Source organism: Mauremys reevesii, linkage group 22 (genome assembly GCF_016161935.1).
Source record: "Mauremys reevesii isolate NIE-2019 linkage group 22, ASM1616193v1, whole genome shotgun sequence".
NCBI lineage: Eukaryota > Metazoa > Chordata > Testudines > Geoemydidae > Mauremys > Mauremys reevesii.
This window is the reverse complement of record NC_052644.1, coordinates 23,002,660-23,026,343: the sequence shown is the minus strand read 5'-3', so window position 1 is coordinate 23,026,343 and position 23,684 is coordinate 23,002,660. Positions and strand designations below refer to the sequence as shown.

At 68.4% G+C, this 23,684-nt stretch overlaps 1 protein-coding gene across 2 annotated transcripts; it reads right to left on the bottom strand.

Moving 5' to 3' along the window:
• Positions 1–375: 375 nt before the first annotated feature.
• Positions 376–23,061, bottom strand: UBA1 (ubiquitin like modifier activating enzyme 1). Of its 2 annotated transcripts, none has more exons than XM_039510892.1 (26): positions 18,091–18,234; positions 13,818–13,934; positions 13,430–13,485; positions 13,100–13,268; positions 12,832–12,966; positions 12,024–12,130; positions 11,640–11,730; positions 10,795–10,927; positions 10,362–10,459; positions 9,672–9,818; positions 8,345–8,521; positions 7,602–7,709; positions 7,219–7,299; positions 6,766–6,921; positions 6,483–6,648; positions 6,073–6,269; positions 5,496–5,560; positions 5,196–5,391; positions 5,037–5,111; positions 4,489–4,678; positions 4,244–4,332; positions 3,750–3,842; positions 3,460–3,651; positions 2,956–3,057; positions 1,750–1,850; positions 376–1,508 (listed from the first exon to the last, which is right to left on the bottom strand). In XM_039510892.1, exons 2-26 carry the CDS (start codon positions 13,932–13,934, stop codon positions 1,373–1,375), a joined length of 3,177 nt encoding a protein of 1,058 aa, XP_039366826.1. In that variant the 5' UTR covers positions 18,091–18,234; the 3' UTR covers positions 376–1,372. The 2 variants fall into 2 exon arrangements, with proteins under 2 accessions (XP_039366826.1, XP_039366827.1); XM_039510893.1 differs by lacking the exon at positions 18,091–18,234 and adding an exon at positions 22,974–23,061 and having other exon boundaries at positions 1,367–1,508.
• Positions 23,062–23,684: the final 623 nt, after the last annotated feature.

Genomic DNA, 23,684 nt, shown 5'->3' with positions numbered 1-23,684 from the left:
CAACCCCAGCCCCTGCACCCCCCTTGGGTAACTCCCCCGCCCACCCAGCAACCCCTCCACCCCCCTCCCTCATTGGATAATCCCCCCCGCCCCTTGCACCTCCCCCCAGGAACTCCTGCACCCTCCACCCCCAGCACCCCCTCACTCAGGGAACCCCACCCCCTGCACCCCTGGGCCCTGGTACCCCCCTGCCCCCAGCAACCCCTCCCCCTGGGGAATCTGCCCTGCTCCCTGCACCCCCACCCAGGAACATGCTGGGGCTGGGCTAGTGGAGGGCGAGGGCTCCCTGGCCCATGGGGGGGGGGGGAAGTCCCCCCCCAGCCTCCAGGGGAATGATACAGCCACACAGGGTGGGGGGGGGGGGGTTGAGGTTAGCTCAAGGCCAGGGCTCCCCCAGCACAGCTGCTCTCACACCACAGGCCCTGGGAGCTGGGGAACTCACTGCCACATGATTCTCACAGCACCGGAGGGAGAGGGCAGGACGGAGGGGTGGGAGACAGAAGCTCAGGCCACCATCCCACCCTAGCAGCAGGACCTGGGCAGGCTGATGGGGCACAGCTGGAGAGGGAGGAAATGGCCCCCAGGAGGAGACCCAACCAGGCTGGGCAGCACCGAGGGATCGACCAGCCCCCAGAGACCCCTGAAGATAAACCACCTGGGGAAAGAGGCTGCCCCCCCTCAGGCTGGTGCCCACCCTGGGAACAGAGCTGGGATCTGTACTGCCTCTGCAGGGGGAGGAGCACCCTCCCCTGGCTCCCTCCCTTAGGCCCATCTGCCCCACACAGAGTGCCCAGGACCCTTCTAGGGGGGCAGCCGCAGAACGCCATGGGGCAGTGATCCCCACACACACACACACGTCCCACCAATGACCAGACGTGGGGGCGCCGGCAGGTTTTGCAAACGTCTATTTATTCAGTAATTCCTCTCACCAGTTCTGCATTAACCCCCCCCCCCCGCCCGCCCCCACTGGGCAGGCAAGCAGCAGACGGACACCAGCTCCAGCAGCAGGGGGTGGGTTCCCCCGCTGCCATGCCCCCCCCCATACAGAACTGGCACCGCAGGGCAAGAGATGCCCCATCCCCCATCAGTGAGCAAGTGAGCATGTGCGGGGGAGGGGGTGGAGTCAAGACAATACGACTAACAGTAAGGGGGCGGGGTTAAAGCGCCTCAAGAACAGGATCATGGCAGGGGTGGGGGTTCCCAGCAGGAAAGGGGGGCAGGATGCCCCCTGCCACCCAGCCCCAAACCTCAGACCAATTCCTGGGGGGAGGCCCTTTAGTCCATGTTTTGCATCACTTTAACCGTGGGGGGCGGGGCGCGGGGAGGCCCCGCCCAGTGAGCCCTTGGGGCGGGGCGTGGGGAGGCCCCGCCCCTAGCGGATGGTGTAGCGGACGTAGGGCACCTCGATGTCGCAGTCGCTGTCGTCGTTGCAGCAGAGCTCGAAGACCAGGGCCTTGACGTGTCGCCCGATCTTCTTCTTCGACACCTTGGTCACGATCTCCGTCATCCTGGGGGTGGGGCACGGTCAGGGCGGAGCCGGTGGGGACCCCCCCCCCGAGAGGGGGGACCCCTAACCTGCAGCCAATGGGCAGGCCCCCAGGACCAGGATAGCCCCCCCACCCCGCTCCCCCCCAACCAGGTAAACCTGGCCCCCAGTCGCCCCAGAGGGAGGGGGACCCTGCCCCCCCCCCCCCGGGGTGGCTGACAGTGGGTCCGAGTGCCCAGGGAGGGGGCACCCCGGGTACGTACGGCTGGTCGTGGCGCTCACGCAGCTTGGCGGGCGGCATGAAGAAGGAGTAGAGCATGGAGACGCCCTGCGACAGCATAGTGATCTCCAGCCGGTGCTCGCTCTGCGGGGGGGGAAAACCGGGGGGTCAGATTGTGCCCAGATCCCCCCCAACCCCCTCCGTCAGCTCCCTGCCCACCCCCCATCCCCCCAGCATAGTGATCTCCAGCCGGTGCTCGCTCTGCGGGGGAGAACGGCTGAGGTCAGACTGTACCCAGATCCCCCCCAACCCCCTCCCTCAGCTCCCTGCCCCCCCCCTCCCCCCCGCATAGTGATATCCCGCCGGTGCTCGCTCTGCGGGAAAGGGGGTCAGATTGTGCCCAGATCCCCCCCAACCCCCACCCTCAGCTCCCTGCCCCCCCCATCCCCCCAGCATAGTGATCTCCAGCCGGTGCTCGCTCTGCGGGGGCCAGACTGTGCCCAGATCCCCCAACCCCTCCTCAGCTCCCTGCCCCCATCCCCAGCATAGTGATTTCCAGCCGGTGCTCGCTCTGCCAGACTGTGCCCAGATCCCCAACCCCTCCTCAGCTCCCTGCCCCCATCCCCAGCATAGTGATTTCCAGCCGGTGCTCGCTCTGCGGGAAGGGGGGTCAGACTGTGCCCAGATCCCCCCAACCCCTCCTCAGCTCCCTGCACCCCCATCCCCAGCATAGTGATCTCCAGCCGGTGCTCGCTCTGCGGGAGAACTGGGGTCAGACTGTGCCCAGATCCCCCAACCTCTCCCTCAGCTCCCTGCCCCCAGCCCCCAGCATAGTGATCTCCAGCCGGTGCTCGCTCTGCAGGGAGAATGGGGGTCAGACTGTACCCAGATCCCCCCCAACCCCCTCCCTCAGCTCCCTGCCCCCCCCATCCCCCCAGCATAGGGTTTTCCAGCCGGTGCTCGCTCTGCGAGAACGGGGGTCAGACTGTGCCCAGATCCCCAACCCCTCCCTCAGCTCCCTGCCCCCATCCCCAGCATAGTGATCTCCAGCCGGTGCTCGCTCTGCGGGGGGGGGAGAACCGGGGGGTCAGATAGTGCCCAGATCCCCTCCCTCAGCTCCCTGCCCCCATCCCCAGCATAGTGATCTCCAGCCAGAGCTCGCTCGGCGCGGAGAGGGTGGGGGGTGAATCAGACACTGCCCAGACACCCCCCCCGGCCCCCGCTCTGACACCCACCACCAGGGTATCACCTTGAAATAGGCCAGGAACTGGCGCAGCGTCATCTCCTCCCCGCTGGGCTGCACCCCCTGCACCTCGAACCGGTCCCACAGCGTCCACTCAATGTCGTAGTACTGGGGGCAGGGGGGAGAACGGGTCAGAGACGCCGGGGAGGAACCCCCCAGCCCAGCCCAAACCAGACCCTACCATCGCCACTTGTCGTATGTCCGGGAGGGGGGAGAAGAGCGCAGGGCAGGGCACAGGTTGGGGGACCCACCTTGTTATGAGGGGGCAGAGGATACGGGCTGGGGCCTGGGGGGGGGCAGGACACCGCGCACCCCCCTTGTTGCGAGGGGGCAGAGGATACGGGCTGGGGGGGCAGGGTGGAGGGGGGGCAGGACACCGCGCACCCCCTTGTTGCGAGGGGCAGAGGATACGGGCTGGGGGGGCAGGACACCGCGCACCCCCTTGTTGCGAGGGGGCAGAGGATACGGGCTGGGGCCTGGGGGGGGGGGGGCAGGACACCGCGCACCCACCTTGTTGCGGGGGCAGGCGATGGGCTCAGAGAAGCCGAAGAACGGCAGGGCCAGGTTGAGGAAGCCGTTCTTGTAGGACTCCAGCCGCTTGTGGCCCTGCACCACTTTGTACAGCTCCAGACACACCAGCCCCACCACGGCCGCCGTCGTCGTGGCAATGGCCGGGATGATCTTCCCAGCGATCAGCTTGCTCTGGGGAGGGGCAGAGACGTCAGCGTCGGGCGGGAGGGGAGGCAGAGCGCCGCAGCGAGCTCCCTGCCTCCCCCCAACCGGCCGAGGCCACTGCCCACCTTGTGCCGGTCGGCAGGCGGGATGTCGTAGTTCTCAGCCCGCAGGTTCGACGCCGCCACGATGAAATCCATGTGGAAATTAGTGTCGTCGTCCTGAACGAGAGAGAGGGTGAGAGGGAAAAGCAGCCACCTCTGGGGCGGGGCAGCTGGGGAACAGCCGCATATAACACCGCACGGGGAGGGTTTGCCTGGCACTGAGACGCAGCCACCTCTGGGGCGGGGCAGCTGAGGAACAGCCACATATAACACCGCACGGGGAGGGTTTGCCTAGCACTGAGACGCAGCCACCTCTGGGGCGGGGCAGCTAAGGAACAGCCGCATATAACACCACACAGGGATGGCTCGCCCCGTGGTGAGATGCAGTCACCTCTGGGTGGCAGCCAGGGAGCAGATGCAGAGTAACGCCACACCTGGCCAGCGCTTGCTCCCAGCGGCCGGCCTGCACCCCCCCAATCCCGGCACGGGCTCCCCGGGCCCGGCCCTGCCCGGCTCACCTTCTCGAAGTCGATGGGGTACATGCGGAAGCTCTGCTGGTCCTCAGGGTTGGGCAGGCTGGATTTCAGCTCCTCCAGCCGGCTGTCGTCTGGGGGCAGAGCAGAGCCCATGAACGCCTGGCAAGGACACCCACGACCGCAAGGGGCCCTGGGCTCCACGCCAGGGACCAGCCCTAATTGGCAGCAGACCCGCCCCCCCAGTCACGGTGCCCGAGGGCGCACCGGGACGGCCCCCCACGCCGTACCGACGGAGGCGTTGGCGTTCTGCAGCTCCTGGTCTGAGATGTGGATCCGCACGCCAGACTTGGGCGTGAACTCGGGCACCTGCACCTGGTGCAGCAGCTCGGCCACAGCGCCCACGTCCCGCGTGCCCGTGATGCCGTAGGTCTGGGCAAAGAGATTCGCCGCCGCCACGATGTAATCCATGTGCAGGGGCTGGGGGGTGGAAAGACTGGTGTTAACCCTGAGCCCTAATGACAACACCCCCTGTAATCCATGTGCAGGGGGCGTTTACCCTGAGCCCTAATGACAACACCCCCTGTAATCCATGTGCAGGGGGTGTTTACCCTGAGCCCTAATGACAACACTCCCCTGTAATCCATGCACAGAAGTGTGGGGGATAGAGGGGCATTAACCCTGACCCCTAACTATCACTCACACACCCACCCACCCACGTGTGGGGCTGAGGGGGCACAGATGGGTTCCTAACCTGGTAATCCATGTGCTGGGGGCGGTGGGAGGGAGGGAGGATGGGCGTTAACCCTGACCCCTAATGACACCCCCCGATACTCACGTTGCTGTCGTCGAAGGTGAGGGGGTGGGGACATCTCTTGGGCCCCGACCAGAACAGGGTGCCGGAGTTGGTCTTCTGCAATACACCAGAGGGGGGCGGGGTCAGAGCGGGGGCCCGGAGGGGGAGGGGGCTGGGCCGGGCCGGGCGGGGGGGGCTCACCTGGTGGGGCGGGAAGTTGTGCAGCAGCTGGCGGATGTTGTTGCTGTACTGGCAGTGCCAGTGGCGGCAGGCCCAGCCCACGCAGTCGGCCCAGCTCCGGGGCCGCTCGCTCACCAGGCTCTTGTTGACGGCCTCCAGCACCTCCAGGGGCTGCGTGCCCGGCAGCTTGAGCGTGCGCTCCATGAACTTGGGGTCTCTGGGGGGACACACAGCTCAGAGGGGGCAGCCCCCCAGACCCTCCCGCCCCCAGGGCAGAGCAGAGAAGAGTGGGCCGCGCGCCCCCCCAAACCCGCCACTCACGAGATGTACTGGTTGACGCTCTCCGCCGGCTGCTTGAAGAGGCCTTCGAACTCGTCCCGGGCCCACTGCGGGACAGAGCAGAGTCACCGGGGTGGGGGGACCCCCCCCAGGCCAGTCAGATGAATTAGACCCCAGCCCCCAAGTCGAGGAAAGAACCCAGGAGTCCTGGCTCCCAGCCCCTGCCCTAATGACTAGACTCCACTCTGCACCCAGAGCCAGGGAGAGAACCCAGGAGTTCTGGCTCCCAGACCCCCCGCTCTGACCCACCACACTCCACTCCCCTCCCAGAGCCAGGGAGAGAACCCAGGCGTCCTGGCTCCCAGTCCTCCCCCGCTCTGACCCTCCACACCCCACTCCCCTCCCAGGCGTTCTGGCTCCCAGCCCCCCCGCTCTGACCCACCACACCCCACTCCCTGCCCAAGCAGCGAGGTAGAACCCAGGCGTCCTGGCTCCCAGCCCCCCCCCTCCCCCGCTCTGACCCACCACACCCCACTCCCTGCCCAAGCAGCGAGGTAGAACCCAGGCATCCTGGCTCCCAGCCCCCGCGGGGAGGGAACCCCGGCGTCCGGGCGCTCACCTGCAGCGTGTGCTCAATGGCATTGGGGAAGTTCTTGAGGGTGCAGATGGGGATGGATTTCTCGGGGGGGTCCTGGCTGGAGCTGTATGACTCCGTCAGGAAGGGGATCACCACCTGGACGTTGCCCTTGGTGCCCAGCGTGCCGGACTCCAGCAGGGGCTTGCGGTAATAGACGCACCGGCGGTCCATGTACATCCCTGGGGGCAGGCGCACAGGGTTAGCACCAGCACAATGGGGCAGGAGACCCCAGAACCACAGCGCTGGGGGGCCAGGACAGCTCGCCCGGCGCTGAGATGCAGCCACCTCTGGGGTGGGGCAGCTGCGGAACAGCCACATATAACACCACCCAAGGATGGCTGGCACGGTGCTGAGGTGCGGCTGGGGGACGGCCCCCCCCACGCGTCACTCACTGGCGTCCACGTTGTCCAGCGCGTTGGCCACGCCGTCCAGGCCCTCGAAGAAGTCGTCGTCGTAGACTCGCTCCGTGTCGGGCCCCACACGGTCCTGGTGGCTCGTGATGTGGATGTTGGGGTTCATCTGCCGCACCGCGGCCGCTGCTGTGTCAGACTTCATTTTCTGGGGGGAGGGGGGAGGGACCCCGAGTTAGTCACCTGAGATACGAACGGAACCCAGGAGTCCTGCCTCCCAGCCCCCACCACTCGCAGATCCCGCTTCCCAGCCCCCCCAGCGCACCGTGACGTCCCAGGGCCGGAAGAGGAACTGGCGGTTGAGGTTGGATTTCTCGATGGTGTCCATGTCGGTCACGGTCACCTCCCCGCCGTCCCCGCACGCCAGCCCCAGCAGGGCAAAGTTCTTCAGCAGCTCGCAGCCGATGGCGCCGGCGCCCACCTGGGGAGGGGCGAGATGGGGGTGAGGGGGCGAGACGGGGGAAGGTTCCAGGCGCCCAGGCCGGCTGCACCGGGGTCCAAACAGCACCCACGGCACATGCTGCGGACCAGGGACCCCCAGCACCGAGCGTCGGCCCCAGCGCCAGCAGCTGGGTTTCTCCCCCCCGGCGTTTGCCTCCAAGGAGCTGGGATCAGACTCCGGCCGCCCAGTGACTCCGGCTCGTCCCCCCGAGGGGGTTTGCTGTGGGGCCAGACCCGGCAGGGCCCGGGAGTCCAGTGGGAACCCGGCAGCACTCACCAGGAAATACTTCTGCTGCCCCAGCTTGGCCTGCAGGTCAGCCCCGAACACGGCGATCTGCCCGTCGTAACGGCTGTTCCTCTGGGGAGAGGGGAGAGACAGTCACCCCAGCTCTGCCGGTGCCCCCCGATCCCGACCCGCTGCCACCCCCAGCTCTGCCGGTGCCCCCCGATCCCGACCCGCTGCCACCCCCAGCTCTGCCGGTGCCCCCCGATCCCGACCCGCTGCCCCCCCAGCTCTGCCGGTGCCCCCCGATCCCGACCCGCTGCCACGCCGGCACTGGGCTCCCCCACAATCCCGAGCCGCTGCCACCTCAGCGCCAGGCTCTCTCCCCCCCCGAATCCCCACCCACCATCCCAGCCTCGGCTCCTGCGGTCACTCACCGGGCGGCACTGCTCCTCTGTCAGCGCCTCCTTGCTGTCCTCGGGCAGACACTCCAGTGCGTCGAAGTAGAGCCACTGCATGATGGGCATGAACTTCCCGGAGCAGGCCTGGGGCGGGGGGGAGCGTCAGGGCAGGGGCACGCTGGCCAGCCACCCCCATGCCAGATGCAGACCCCCAGCAGCGCTCAACAGTGGGGCCCAGCCCCCAACTCGGGAGCCCCAGAGCTTTCCAGCCCCAGTCCCCTCCCAGAGCCAGGGATAGAACCCTGGAGCCCTGGCTCCCAGGCCCCCCCTCCCCCCCCCCCCACTCCCCTCCCAGAGCGGGGGATAGAACCCCAGAGTCCTGGCTCCCAGCCCCCCCACCCTACCCCCACTCCCCTCCCAGAGCCAGGGATAGAACCCCGGAGTCCTGGCTCCCAGCCCCCACCACCCCACCCGCACTCCCCTCCCAGAGCAGGGGATAGAACCCCGGAGTCCTGGCTCCCAGCCCCCACCACCCCACCCGCACTCCTCCCAGAGCAGGATAGAACCCCGAGTCCTGGCTCCCAGCCCCACCACCCCACCCGCACTCCTCCCAGAGCGGGGGATAGAACCCCGGAGTCCTGGTTCCCAGCCCCACCACCCCCCCCGCACCCCCCTCCCAGAGCGGGGGATAGAACCCCGGAGTCCTGGCTCCAGCCCCCCCACCCCACCCGCACTCCCCTCCCAGAGCCGGGGACGGGACCCAGGCGTCCTGGCGCTACCTTCATGACCTCCTGGGCAGCCAGTCCCCCGATGAAGGCGTTGACGGGCGCCAGGTCCCCGGCGGCCTGGTATGCCAGCTCCTTGATCAGCCCCTCGTCCAGCTTCTCCTGCTTCAGCGCTGGGGGGGCCCGTTCGTTCACCGCCTGGCTCAGCGCCAGCACCTCGGCCGCGTCCGCCTGCCGGGAAGAGGGGTCAGCAGCGCCCCGGGGGGGCACACACGGGGGGGGCAGGTCGCACAGCGCCCCAGGGGCAGGGACGGGGCACAGCCTGGGGGGCGGGTCGCACAGCGCCCGAGGGCAGGGACGGGCACAGCCTGGGGCGGGTCGCACAGCGCCCGGGCGGGGCACAGCGCCCGGGGCGGGGCACGCATGGCAAGAGGCAGGTCGCACAGCGCCCAGGGTGGCAGGGATCCGATCACACAGCACCCGGGGTCAGGGACAGGGCACAGACAGGGGCGGTCACACAAGACAGGGCAAACGGGGGCGGGAGGGGGAAGGCAGGTTGTGCAGTGCCCCAGGGGCGGGGACAGGACATGAGGGGAGGGGACAGCAGGGGTGGGGGAGGGAGGCAGGTCGCAGAGGGCGGGGGCCCGGCAGGTCGTGCAGTGCCCCAGGGGTTGGGGACAGGACACAAGGGGTGGGGAGGCAGGTTGTGCAGTGCCCCAGGGGTGGGGCAGGACACGAGGGGGAGGGGGCACATGGGGGGCAGGTCGCAGAGGGCCTGGGGGTGTGGGGCAGGGACAGGACACGGGAGAGGCAGGTCATGCAGTGCCCCAGGGGCAGGGACAGGACACGAGGGGAGGGACGGCACACGGGGAGGCAGGGGCGGAGGGGGCAGGTCATGCAGTGCCTCAGGGGCAGGGACGGGGATGCAGGTCGCAGAGGGCCGGGGTGGGTGGGGCAGGGACAGGAGGGGGGGGGGAGAGAGGCAGATCGTGGAGGGCCGCCGGGGGCAGGGACAGGACACGAGAGGGGAGGACGGCACTCGGGGAGGGGGGAGGAGGCAGGTCGCACAGGGCGGGGAGGACATGACACAGATGGACGGGGTGGGGTGGGAAGGCAGGTCGCAGAGGGCCCGGGTGGGTGGGGCAGGGACAGGAGGAGGGGAGAGGCAGATCGTGCAGTGCCTCAGGGGCAGGGACAGGACACGAGGGGAGGGACGGCACTGAGGGGAGGGCAGGTCGCACAGGGCCAGGGGGGGCAGAGACAGGACACAGATGGACGGGGGAGGGGACGGGACACGGGGTGGGGGGGAGGCAGGGGGGGCGGTAACACAGAGACCCCCTCGCCCGTCAGCCCGCCCCGGCCCGTCCCATCCGGGCCCTACCTCGCTGCGGGGCCGCGGCAGGCGCTGGTGCTGGCGCTGGAAGCCGTGCAGGGCCTGGAAGGCCAGGTGCAGATGCGCCGGGCGGTCGAACTTCCCGAAGTCGGTCACCACGAAGTCGGGCTCGGCCAGCGCCACGCTCAGGGGCTTCTGTGGGGAGCGGGGTGGGGGTGAGGGGCAGCCGACAATCCCCCATTCGCTCACCTGCCCCCCCCCAACCTGACCCCCAACACACGCTCTGCCCCACAGGGGAAGGAACCAGGGGTCCCGGGCCTGGCTCACAGACCAACAGCCTGAGGAATCACAGGCCCATGTGAGGCCGCATGATGTTCACTCTGAACCCTACTGATGGGAGACCCAACTTGGCAGCACCCAGAGAGCAGAGAACCCCCCGCACCCCACAATTCAAGTGACTACGGTTCCCCCTCCGCAGGGAAGGGGGGGCTGCCTAGACCCCCAGGGCAGAAAGGACCCTGCATTCCCTCGCTCTGCCCTCGCCAGGGGACACTGTCCCTGCTGCGGAGCTGCCCCTTGGCCCCAGGCTGGTGGCGGCAGGGGAGGAAGGAGCTGGGAAAGCAGCCGTCCCCCCTTGTGCCCCCGAGCCCGGGAGTCGAGGTTCCCCCCCCCCATGTGGGGGGAGAGCTAGTGCCCAGGGCATGCCCAGCCGCCCCACCCAGCCCAGGCCCCACTCACAAAGCTGATCTTCTTGGGCATCTTGACCTGGGAGACGATGCCGCCCCGCACGTACTCGGAGAAGCTGCTGGTGTCGCCGATGCTGAAGGTGTAGGGCCCTGCGGGGGAGAGCGAGGGTCAGCGAAGGGGGAGAGCGCCCCCTGCCCAGCCCCCCAGCACCCAGCCCTGCCGGGGAGAGCGCCCCCTGCCCAGCCCCCCACGGCATGGCACAGCACCCCCCCAGCACCCGGCCCTGCTGGGGAGAGCGCCCCCTGCCCAGCCCCCCACGGCATGGCACGGTACCCCCAGCCCCGGCCCTGCCGGGGAGCGCCTGCCCAGCCCCCAGCCCCAGCCCTGCCGGGAAAGCGCCCCTGCCCAGCCCCCAGCCCCGGCCCTGCCGGGGCAGCGCCTGCCCAGCCCCCCAGCCCGCTCCCCATGGTGCCCAGCGTCTCACCCAGCACTTTGATCTCCATGGGGGGGCAGCGGTTGAGCTCCTCCATGCCGTCCACCTCAGTGAAGGAGACGAAGTCCCCGCTCTCAAAGCCGTGCCGAGCCTCGTCCAGGCAGGTCACCTCCCCCGGGCAGCCCTGCCGACGCGGAGGCGGTGAGCCCAGCAGTGCCAGGCACAGAACCCAGGCGCCCTGGCTCCCAGCCCCCCCCACCCCTCCCAGAGCCAGGGGAGAACCCAGGCGTCCTGGCTCCCAGCCCCTCCACCCCCTCCCAGAGCCAGGGGGAGAACCCAGGCGCCCTGGCTCCCAGCCCCCCCACCCCTCCCAGAGCCAGGGGAGAACCCAGGCGTCCTGGCTCCCAGCCCCACCCCTCCCAGAGCCGGGAGAGAACCCAGGCGTCCGGGCCCAGCCCCACCCCTCCCAGCGCCAGGGGAGAACCCAGGCGTCCGGGCTCCCAGCCCCTCCACCCCCTCCCAGAGCCAGGGGGAGAACCCAGGCGCCCTGGCTCCCAGCCCCCCCACCCCTCCCAGAGCCAGGGGGAGAACCCAGGCGTCCTGGCTCCCAGCCCCCCCCGAGCCAGGCCGAGAAACCAGGCGTCCTGGCTCCCAGACCGCCCAGAGCCCGGGAGAGAACCCAGGCGGCCGGGCTCCCAGCCCCCACCTCCCAGAGCCAGGGGAGAACCCAGGCGTCCGGGCTCCCAGCCCCACCCTCCCAGAGCCAGGGGAGAACCCAGGCGTCCGGGCTCCCAGCCCCCACCCTCCCAGAGCCAGGGGAGAACCCAGGCGTCCGGGCTCCCAGCCCCCACCTCCCAGAGCCAGGGGGAGAACCCAGGCGTCCGGGCCAGCATTACCTTGGTGATCATGGAGACCATGGTGCTGAGCGGCTGCTCCCCGTTGGTGTCTGTCACGACCATCTCGTCCCCGAAGTCACAGAAGAGCTGACTGTGGGGAGAGGGGTGAGCGTGGGGCAGCCAACCCCACCCCTGAGATTCCCTCCCCAGCCTGGGCTGCAGCCCCCTTCCCCCGAGATCCCCCGCCCGGGCTCCAGCCTCTTCCCCCCCCAGGCAGCGCTGTCCCCAGGGCCCCGGCCCCCCACCAGCCCCACCTCCCTGAGGACGCCTGTCCCAGCCCAGGCTCCGGTTCCGCCCCCCCGAGCCGGCGAGGGGAGGCTACCGCCCCCCGCCCAGCAGAAGGGACGAGGCAGCTAAGGGAGGGGCCCCCAGCCCGGCACTCACCCAAAGAGCCCCCTGGTGTCGGCTACCACCATCTTGATGCCCTTGCTGTGGCAGATTCCCCCGACCCGCAGCTGCTCCTCCAGAGGCGAGTTGGTGAGAACCACGACCTGCCGCACATGGAGCCCATCAGTGCCGGCCCGGGCCCCCGGAGCCCCCCACCCGGAGCCCATCAGTGCCGGTCCGGGCCCCCGGAGCCCCCCACCCGGAGCCCATCAGTGCCGGCCCGGGCCCCCCGAGCCCCCGACCCGGAGCCCCTCAGTGCCAGCCCGAGCCCCCGGAGCCCCCCTGCACCCCCCCGCCCACACTGCTCACCCCACCTGGAGCCCATCAGTGCCGGCCCGGGCCCACAAAGGCCCCCGCCCGGCACAGAGCCCATCTGCACTGCCCCACGCACCCCCATGCCCCACAAGTGCTGGCCTGCACCCCCAGCGCACTGGCCTGCACCCCCAGTCCCTCCTCCAGCACCAACCAGCACCTCCGCTCCACCCAGACAACCCCCAGCTGGTGTTCCGAAGCAGCTGTCGCCACCACTGCTCCCCACTTCGCTTACAGGCTGTGTGCACCCCCCACCCAGAGCCCCCTCGACTTGCATCCCCCGCCCCCATCTTCCAGCCTGCACCTCCCTCAGGCCTGCCAGCACCTGTCTGTGGCCCCCGCGGCCCTCACTCAGCACCGGCCTGCACCCCAACCCCTCCTCCCCCCACAGGCCCAGGAGTCCTGGCCCCCAGCCCCCGCTCCTCCCACCATTCTAACCACCAGACCCCACTCCCCTCCCAGCGCCAGGGGGAGAACCCAGGCGTCCGGGTACCTGGAACGGGCTCAGGAAGTCCTCGGTGAGGGCCCCGGTGTGGACGCTGACGGGCACGTAGGAGTTGAGCTCGGCCAGGCGCGGCTGGGAGACCTCGGCCCGGTTCTTCCCCAAGTCCTCCTCCCGCAGGTAGAACTAGAGGGCAAGGGGGGCAGGTGAGGGGGACCCCAGGGCGAGGTGGGGCGCAGAGGGGAGGGGCCGGAGCCCTGGGAGGCCAGGGGAGACACACAGCTGGGGAGGGGAGGGCTCGGCCGGGCCGGGCACCTACCTGCGAGGCCAGGTCTGCCCACTGGGCGGGCTCGGTGTCGTGCAGGGTGACCGACTTGACGCCGCCCAGGATGATGTTCTTGGCGATCTCCACGCCCAGCCCCCGCAGCCCCGACACCAGGACGCTGGCGTTCTGCATCCGCTTCATGGCCTCGTGGCCCAGCACGTACCTGCGGGGAGGGCGCGGTCAGGCCGGGCGCGGCGCAGGGCGCCCCAGGGCCCATTCCCGGCTTCGCCACGGACGCCACGCGTGAGCCGCCGCCCAGCACCGCGCCCCCCGGCCTCCAGTCCCTTTGTTCCGGGGCGGGCACCACCCACTGCTGGTACTTACAGCTGCCTGGAGTACAGGCCCTCGTCGATGTCGACGTCGCCATTCTTAGCCATGCCCTGTGAGCAGAGGGGTCAGAGGTCAGCAGGGCCCTGTGCGGGGGGGAGCCCGCCCCCAACCGGCGGGGCAGAGGGCCCTCAGTCTGATCCGGGGGGCCAGGGGATACCCTGGGGGTCCCAGCTGGGCGAGAAGGGGCTCACTGCTTTGGGGGAAGACCCCTGGCGGCAGAACTGGCCAAGACTGGTTCTGGTCCCAGGCTGGCAGGACTCCACCGGCCCGAGACCCGCTGGGCGGCCCCCGACTGCAGGGTTAGCAGCCCCTCAGGAACCCACCAGCCACGGCTGCGAGGGATCTCACTGGGGGGAGGGGCGGGGGGGCCCCGCAGACTCACGTTGGCGGGCGCTGCGCGCGGGTCACTCTGTACGGAGTTGCCAGAGGAGCAGTTCGAACCCGTCTTCGGCTCAGATCCAGACACGCGGCGCTTCTTGGACAACGGCGAGCTGGACATCTGGGGGGGGATGGGGGGGTCAGAGCAAAGCCCCCATCTCCCCAACCCGGGGGAACACCGGGGGACCCACACGGCTACAGCAGAACCAACGCAGGGTGGGGGTTGCTGGGAGGGGGCTGGGCAGGGGTCGTTCTCCCCGGCAGGCAGGTATCCCCAAGCAGCTGCTACCCAACTGCCCCCAACCCAGAGGGGGCCGCAGCAGTGGCTGTGCCGGATCCGGGAGCCTCTCTACAAAGCCACGTGCCAGGGGCCGGGTCAGGCGGGGCCTGCGGGGCCTCGCCGGGGACAGTGACTCATTTCATAGCCCAGGCAGGGCCTAGGTCACTGCTCAGCCCCCTCCGAGCCCAGCCCTGGGTAATTAACCCCCCCCCCAACCCCAATCGCCGCCGAGGGCTGAGCTAACCCCAATCTGGGGCTCAGCCCAGGGCGGAGAAACATGGAAATTCCAGGCGGACTCAAACAACCCACCAGCCCCAGCACCCGGGACAGAACGGCACAGACATCCCACGAGCCCCAGCCACACCGACTGCTCAGTCCCGTATCCCCCAGGGAAGTCAGAGCGGCGTAACCCCCGGAGCAGACGCCTTTATCCCGGGATAACCCCGGCTTTTTCCTGTTAAACTGAAACCCTTCCCAAGCAGCACGAACGACACCCGGGGCTTAAATTCACACCTTGGCTTGTACCGGCAGGAGAGCGCTCACCAGAGCAGCACAGGGGCCTCGCCCCCCCCAGAGGCAGCCGCATTTCAATGCTCATATAGAGCTCCCTTCGTAGCACTGCTCTGCGACTGGTGCACCCCACCCCAGAGGCAGCCGCATTTCAATGCTCATATAGAGCTCCCTCCGCAGCATTGCTCTGGGACTGGTGCACCCCACCCCAGAGGCAGCCGCATTTCAACGCTCATATAGAGCTCCCTCCGCAGCACTGCTCTGTGAATGGTGCACCCCACCCCAGAGGCAGCCGCATTTCAGTGCTCATATAGAGCTCCCTACGCAGCACTGCTCTGTGAATGGTGCACCCCACCCCAGAGGCAGCCGCATTTCAGGGCCCGCTGAGAACAATCCCCTCCAAATACATCCATTAAAAACCTCATCTCATCTTCCCCATCAGTTTTAACTGACTACAGGCTCATCTGGAATTATCCTGCAATTGCTCCTCTGCCCCAGCCGAGGGGAGGATGGGCAGATCTCCCACGGTCTCGCTTTCCTTCCGAAAAGAAGCAGCCAGTCTCTAGCCGTAAGGGTGGAGAAAAGCCGACGTCAAGTGACAGCAACACCGCCTGAGTGTGCAGAGAGCCTGAGCCCATTGCTGCCCGAACCCACCACTCTGGGCCGCACACCCCATTCGCTCTAAGGGCGAGTCACTCCATTTCAACACCAGTGACTATCTCACTCCTTGGTGCATGTGATGGACCCCGAGGGCAGGGAGGATTCCCAGAGGCAGGGCCCCAGACAGGATCCCAACTACGGCAAGCAGGCCATAGGCTCCGCGCCGGGGGCCTGAGCTTGTTTCGTTATCCTGAAAGGGCCCCCTGCAGGCTGTCCCGTAACTGAGGGGCAGGGAGGTCTACACAGCAGACAGGACACTGGGCTGGACAGAAAACTGTCCCCGAGCCACACGTTTAACTGAAACAGAAACACACCCCCATCCACACTGTCCTAGGACTGCCCCCAAAGGGGCTGCATTAAAATTCCCTTTTGCTTCGATCCTAAGTGATCTCCCCCACACACACCCCGCCCTGAGACACAGAGCAAGCAGTGGCTGAGAGCAGAAGGGAGGAACGAGACACAGGCAGCGGGACAGAGATTGGGACTCTTCGGGCACCGAGGGGATGGCGGCAGGTTAAAGGCGTTTCCCTGCTCGGTCTGGAAAGGCGGGTGGGTGTCCCTGCACATCCCGGTGGGGGTGACTGGGTCCCTGCAGAGGCTACGCGTCTCAGACCGGGCGTCTGGCTCAGCTGGGCAGAGCTCAGGGGCTAAGCAGAGTGGGACCTGGCAGGGGGCCGGCCCGCTGACGCGGTTGCTCCAAGGGAGAGTTTCACAGCTGGGCGGGAGCACCGAACCGGCGGCTGCGTGACAGCAGACTCCAGAGAGGGACACGCCAGGTCTCAGCCCCTGGAAAGCCGCAGCGTTCGCGAGCTGCCGATAACCCACCGCCTTTCCTCGGCAGCGCGCTCACAGGGCGCGTGCGTCCCCTCACTGAGCCGAGAGGCCTTTCAGGGCCAGAAAAAGCCACCAGGCAGGTCACAGCCCGTCAGGCCGGATGAAACCGAGCGAATGAATCCGAAGGAGAAGCCAGTGTCTCGTGCACCCCCCACCTCACTGTGCCGAGGGCCCGAAGGCAAAGCTGACTCAGCCCGCAGGGTTTTAAGCCCCCTGCACCCCCGACAATCATTCTTGCTGTGACCCCTGCGCCTAACGGCGCCCTCTGGCACAGGGCGGGATCCCAGCCTGTCCCCCGCGGGCACCAGAAGGGCCAACGGGTCTCATCTCCTCGGCTGGGTTAGAGGCCGGGCAGTGGCTGCGCCAGGCGCAGAGATGAGCGACACCAAGCCATGCAGTGATCCCCCCGGTGCCCGAAGGCTCAGAGGGCACAAGACAGCAGGGAGCGGGGCAGCAGCCGCCTGTCAGTCACACCAGGGGCTAAGCTCAGCATCCCCCGGGGGCTTCTCCTCTGGGAAGTCAGGGGCTCTCCCGGAGAATCCTCCAAGCCAAGGCAGGCAGATGGGGTTGGGGGGGGTGACAGCCCCAGCAGGCCTCAGACCGCTGGGCGGCTCTGTCACTACCTGGAGTCATGTTTCCTCCTATAGAAACTGCCATCCCCAGAGACCCCCCCACAGGCCAAGTGCTGCTGGGAAAGGGGGCTGGGCCAGCCAGATACGCAGCTGAAATGAACCCTCCCAGGGCAGGGAGGGGAGGGAGTCTAGGGGCTGGGAACCAGGACTCCTGGGTCCTATCCCCAGCTCTCCAGGGAAGTGCTCTCACCACCTGGACCCCACTCCCCTCCCAGAGCTGGGGAGAGAACCCAGGAGTCCTGACCCCAAGCCCCCCTACCCAAGGTCAGCATGGTCCCACAGGCGGCACAGCCCCCCCGCCCCACACACCCCCCTCAGCTCAGCAGGGAAGGGCCATGAGCCAGGGCTCTGCTTCCCAAGCACCCCCTGCCCCACACTGAGCGGGGGGGAGGGTGTAAGAGGGGCAGTCCCCTCCATAGGGTGGAGTAGTCGGCTGGGCTCAGACCCATCCCCAGGAGCTGGTGCAGGTCCCATGAGGACACCATGAAGCGGCACCCCACAGAGGGGACAGTAATGCAGGGGCTCCCCCAAGCCCCCCAGCACCAGGCCTCCCAGATCCCTCCCTTGGGAGGACCCCCAGGCCCAGGCAGAAAAGGGTCCCTGTCGGATCAGGGATGTTGGGTGGGGGGACCCAGGCCAGGTCTGAGGAGCCAGGACAGGGACCCTGCCTAGGTATGGGGGACCACGGCTGGGTCGGGGATCCCCCCGTGGGGTTTGGGGACCCAGATCGGGTCTGAGAAGCCGGTACCGGGGAGGGCCCCCAGCCAGGTTCGGCGGGGGGGCGGGTGAAGGGTCAGGGGAATCAAGGGGACACTGGTCGGGGATGGTTACGGTCGGGTCGGGGGATTTCGGACCGGGGAACAGGTCAGTCCCGGGGGAGTCCAGGTCCCAGGCACTTCTCAAGCCCAAGGAGAATCGGGGACGCGGGTTTCGGGCCGGGATCAGGAACCAGTGAGCCCGGCCCATGGGGGCGGGTCCCATTGAGTTCCCGGGGAGCCCGGTTCGCGGGGGCGGGGTCCGGTCCCCGGGAGCCCGGCGCGGGGCGGGGTCCGGTCCCCGGGAGCCCGGCGCGGGGGCGGGGTCCGGTTCCCGGGGAGCCCGGTTCGCGGGGTCCGGTCCGGTCCCCGGGGAGCCCGGTTCGCGGGGGCGGGGTCCGGTCCCCGGGAGCCCGGCGCGCGCGGGGCGGGGTCCGGTCCCGGGGAGCCCGGCGCGCGGGGGCGGGGTCCGGTCCCCGGGAGCCCGGCGCGCGGGGCGGTGCCCGGTTCGCAGCGGGGCGGGGTCCGGTCCGGTTCGCAGGGGCGGGGTCCGGACCCCGGGGAGCCCGGCGCGGGGGGGGGGGGTCCGGCCCGGTCCCCAGTTACCAATGAGGTTGGCCCTTCCCGGCCCCGCTCGCTTCCCCCGCTCGGCTCCTCTCACAAGATGGCGGCTGCCGGGCCCGGAACAAAAACCCCCCGCTCGCGGCGCACGCCAGGCCCCGCCCTCCTCCGCCCATTGGCCGCGCGGCCCAACCGACGCGCCCCGCGACGCTTACGCCGCCCGCCCATTGGCTGCAAGGGAGGGCGGCCCGCCCCGTGACCCTGGACACGCCCCCTGCCGGCGCGGACACCCGGATGTGGGGAGAGGAACCGGCGGGACCCGGATGGGACTATGGCCCGCCCACCTCATGAATAATGCAGCTCACTGGCCACGCCCCTTCAGGTCTCCCACAGGGAGTGGGCGAGGCAGGGCTAGAGCTGGGAGGGGAGAGGGGCGGGGCTGTGGGGCAGGAGAGGGAAGGGGCGGGGCATGGGGCAGGGATGGGGCGCAGGAGTGGGAAGGGGCAGCTGTGGGGCAGGGGCAGTGGCCCTCACCCCCCACCAGATAACCACAGAGACATTCATTAAGTTTGGACACAAAGTGGGAGGCACAGGACGAAGGAAATCCAGAACCCGCATGCACACGCCTGCGCACACGCCTGCACACGCCCGCCCCCGTACACGCCTGCACACACGCACACGCCTGCACACGCCCGCCCCCGTACACGCCTGCACACACGCACACGCCTGCACACGCCCGCCCCCGTACACGCCTGCACACACGCACACGCCTGCACACACGCACACGCCTGCACACAGCCAACCACACACGCCCCAGTGGCGCAGGCCTCGCTCAGCGAGGCGGCCTGGCCCCTGCCCCATTGCAAGCGGGTCACTCGCCCCGTCCAGCCAGCACCCCCTGTACGTGCTGGGGAAGCCGCGGCCGCACTGCAAACCCAGCCCCACGGCCGGGAGCCTCCGAGCCCGGCTTCCATGACTCAGGCTGGCATGGTTCAAACACATGCGGAGCCCACTGGGGCTCTGGGTCCTAGCGTGTGGGGTGAGGCTGAGAGCCCCAGTGGGAACGGCAGCGTGGCTGCTTTTAGCCCCATAGTCAGGGAGAGAACCCAGGAGTCCTGGCACCCAGGCCCCCTGTTCTAACCCCTAGAACTAACTTCCCTCCCAGACAGAAAGGAGGGAAAACAACAGTGAGGGGAAGATTGGGGGGCCCAGGAATGGGGGGCACACAGAGCCCCAAGCAGGGGGGAGATCAGGGACCCTGCTATGGCAAGGGGGTGACAGGGAGACATTCCCAGAGCAGGACTGAGCCCTGCCATGTGTGCGTCCTGTCCCTGCTGGAGGGGGCAAGGCCTCTTTTCCCTCCCGTTGGGACTGATACCGGAGCCCTGCGCCCAGTTCTGGGGGGGTGGCGATGGCTGAGGGGGCAAAGAGCCCCCAGACCCGCTCTGGCCTATCCGGGAGGTCAGTCTGGGTGGTCTAGGGACTCCTTCTGCCCTTCTGGGGTAGCGCAATGGGGCCCAGAGAGGTGCACACGCAGGATCAGAAGGGCCCATCTAGCCTGGTATCCTGGCTCCAGCCCTGGCCAGCTACACGGGAAGGGGGAATTACCCGGGGGGGTATCTGCCCCCCACTTTAGCTCAGAGCCCCAGTAATCATTCAAGTTGGGTTTAATCCCCGAGGGGAGAAGCTCCCACATGAGCCTGGATGAGAGCAAGCCCGGATCCTCGGCGGATGGGGGGAGATGCCCCACCTGGTGGGGATCCAGCTCAACCCGTACACCCAGGGCCGCAGGGTCTGTTACCCCGTCCAATCTCCCACATGGCACAGGCTGGAGAACTCCCCCCATTAGCCCTCCTGGCCACAGCGTCGCCCTGGGAGCAGATGGGGAGCGGCCGGGTTCTTGGCATCAATGACGTCCAGTGGCAGGGAGTCCCACTGGCTAACATCTCCCACTGCCTTTGAGTTCAACCCCTTTCCATGGCATTGAAGGGCTCCTCATTCCCACCAGGAGCCAGGGCAGGACTGAACACACTGGCAGACGTCCAGCATGCTCTGACCCCATGACCCATAGCGCCCTCTCGGCAAAGCTCTGCAGTCTAAATATTCGGGGTCTGGGCACCGCCCGGCGCGACGGGGGGCCCGATCTCGGTCGGGGTCTGGGCACCGCCCGGCGCGACGGGGGACCCGATCTCGGTTGGGGTCTGGGCGGCGCCCGGCGCGACGGGGGACCCAATCTCGGTCGGGGTCTGGGCGGCGCCCGGCGCGACGGGGGACCCGATCTCGGTCGGGGTCTGGGCACAGCCTGGCGCGACGGGTGTCCCGATCTGGGTTGGGGTCTGGGCACCGCCCGGCGCGACGGGGGTCCCGATCTCTGTCGGGGTCTGGGCACCGCCCGGCGCGACGGGGGGCCCGATCTCGGTCGGGTCTGGGCACCGCCCGGCGCGACGGGGGGCCCGATCTCGGTCGGGGTCTGGGCACCGCCCGGCGCGACGGGGGACCCGATCTCGGTCGGGGTCTGGGCAGTGCCTGGCACGACGGGGGACCCGATCTCGGTCAGGGTCTGGGCACCGCCCGGCGCGACGGGGGGCCCGATCTCGGTCGGGGTCTGGGTGGTGCCCGGCACGACGGGGGGCCCGATCTCGGTCGGGGTCTGGGCGGCGCCCGGCATGACGGGGCCCTGATCTTACTCATGTGGCTTGCGCAGTGCCCGGCCTGCCAGGGCTCTGCTCGGCCATACCCCAAACGATCACAAACCTAGTCTACGTTTTGCTGGTGCGATTTCCCAGCAGTCGCTGGGGTTTTGGTCCCATTAACCGAGGTTTCAGTCTGACTTTCCCTAGGTGGATTTTTTTTGACTCTCAACTAAGTTTTTCCATGTGGAATTTCCCAGCTGTGGTTTCTTTTTCTTTGCTTGTTGGCTGCAAGGAACCAATTTGTTGTTTTCGTCAAAGGCCCTTTGGCTAATTGTCTCGATCGCCCCAGAGCAGCCCAGGATCCCCCCCGTGACCATCTCACCCGTGTTCCCTCACACCAGCGTCGAGAGCGTCGCATGTGGGAGCGTAAAACACAACTCCACACACAGGGCAGGGCTCTCAGTGATACCTGGCTTGGCAGGACCCTTCCTACCTCAGTCAGCTCAAACCCCGTCTTCCCCGAGGGACCTTCCTTCAGGGACCGTATTCGGCCCCCGACTCTCTAAGCTGTCCCCTTTCAGAGCTCAAGCGAGTGGGAGGAGCCAGAGGAAACCGGACTGCGGGGAGGTGGGGGGTGCGACAAAATGAGACGCACATGCAAAGCAACAGCAAATGAAGCCATTTCGCTCCCATCAGCCCCAAACCAGGCCAACAAAAAGCCAGTTTGGGGAAGGTCCAAACGAGTGACCCAGCCTCCAACCCCGGGGCCCTCTGGACTCCCCCGCCAGAGAGAAAGTCTCCCCTGGGCACTGAGGTGGGGAAACTGAGGCATGGAGAAGGGAAGTTATTTGCACAAGAACAAGCAGCATATGGGAGAGCCAAGATGCAGGAGTCCTAGCTCCCAGACCCCCCTGCTTTAACCCCTAGCCCCCACTCCCCTCCCAGAGCCAGTGAAAGAACCCAGGAGTCGTGGCTCCCAGTCCCCCGCTCTAACCACTAGCCCCTACTCCCCTCCCAGAGCCAGGGAGAGAACCCAGGAGTCCTGGCTCCCAGCATGCCCCCAACCAGTACAGCACACAGAAGTGTGGGGCAGGGAGTGGGGGGCTAGATATATGTTGAGCCTCGCTGACTCTCAGCAAAGGATCAGACATTTCGGGGGGCAGCCAAAGCAGCCCTCCCCATGCAATGGGGGTACAAAGGATTCTCTAGGCAGAGAGGAGCAAACCAGACAGTTTTTGGGGGGCAGCACAGAAAGGGGGGTCCCCACTCACACCCCTAATAACAAAACATCAGGGTCATGCGGTGAATTCCCCCTCCTTGCCCCACTCCCCCAACCACACACAAGGGCTGTGCCCCGCACCCCCCACTCCCTCCCAGTGCTGCCCCCATCTCCCTCCTCCCAGCCACACCCTGGTGCCCCCCATACTCCTCGCCCCACTGGCTGTGAATTCCCAGTGTCCTACCTCAGTCACCACCCTCCAGCCCCCCTCCTCCTCCTGACCCCCACCTGCCTCCTTACATTCCCCAACATCCTCCCTCCAAGGCGCCCTTCCCTTCTACCCCCCACCCTAACCTCTGCTCCCCAGGGTGCCCCCACCCAGCTCCCCACCCTACCTGCCTCCAGGGGGTCCCCCCATAAGGGCACCCCTGCCCATCCCCACAGCCCTCCCTGGCTATCTCTGAGGATCCCCTAGCCAGCCACCTGTGCCCCCAACTCCTCCCCATCCCTCCCCGTGCCCCCAGCAGCCCCAACCCCTGTGCCCCAGCTCCCCCAACCCCGTGCCCCAGCAACCCCCATTTCTCCCCATACCCCAGCTCCCCGTGCCCCCAGCTCCCCCATTGTGCCCCCAGCTCCCAACCCCTCGCCCCCAGCTCCTCCCATCCCTCCCCGTGCCCCTAGCTCCCCTCGCCCCCAGCTCCCCCTCCCCGTGCCCCCAGCTCCCCCATTCCTCCCTGTGCCCCAGCTCCCCCAACCTCCTCGCCCCCAGCTCCCCGTGCCCCCAGCTCCCCATTCCTCCCCTGTGCCCCAGCCCCCCCCAGCTCCCCTCCCCGTGCCAGCTCCCCCATTCCTCCTGTGCCCCCAGCTCCCCAACCCCTCGCCCCAGCTCCCCTTCCCCAGCTCCCCAACCCCTCGCCCCCAGCTCCCACTCCCCTCGCCCCCAGCCTTCTCCTTACCCGCCCTGCCCCGCGCCCCAGAGCCCGCCCCCTTACCCAGGCCCCGCTGCCCCAGGCCCCCTGCTCCCCTGCACCCCAGAGCCCCGCCCCTTGTGCTCCCCGCGCCCCGCCCCCGCTCACCCCTCTCTCTCTCTCTCTCTCTCCCCTCGCGCCGCTCCGCCGCTGACGGACCCTCCGGGCTCGGGCTGAACCACGCGCCGCGCGGGGCGCGGGGCCGAACCATCCCGGGCGGGGTGCCCGCCCCCCGCCCGCATCCGCATGGCTCCGAGCCCGCGGCCCCCCCTCTCCCGCCGGCGGGATGGTCCGGCCCGGCCGCGCGGGGCCTACTGGGGGCTGTAGTCCTGGGGGCGCAGGGAGGGACAGAGAGACACGGGGACGGATGGACAGCCATAGGGACAGCGACATGGGGGGGGACAGATCACCCGGGAACAGGGACAGACAGACTGGGGGGCGCTGGGGTACCCGGCTGGATGGGTCCCCAATGCCCATCCCCTTAACTCTGCCCCTTTGGGCCCCACCCCATCACAGAGGGAGGTTGGCACCTGCTCCCCGCTTCCTGCCGTGCCCGGGGTGGGCCGTGCCCTGGGGCTGACTCCAGGACTGTTCAGGGAAGGGGTCTGGGTCTGTAGGATGCCCCAGAAGTTGGCAGGCGTGCAGTGAGGGAAGCAGACATGGCTCTGCCTCAGTTTCCCCACTCTACCATGTCGATTCCCCCGGCGGTTTGCGAGAATCCCATGCCCCACGCAGGGGTGGCCTTACAGAGTCGATGGGAAGGAGAAGGCGACTGTGGTCACCTGGAGTGAATTTACCAGGCGTGCTGCTTCTGCTGCC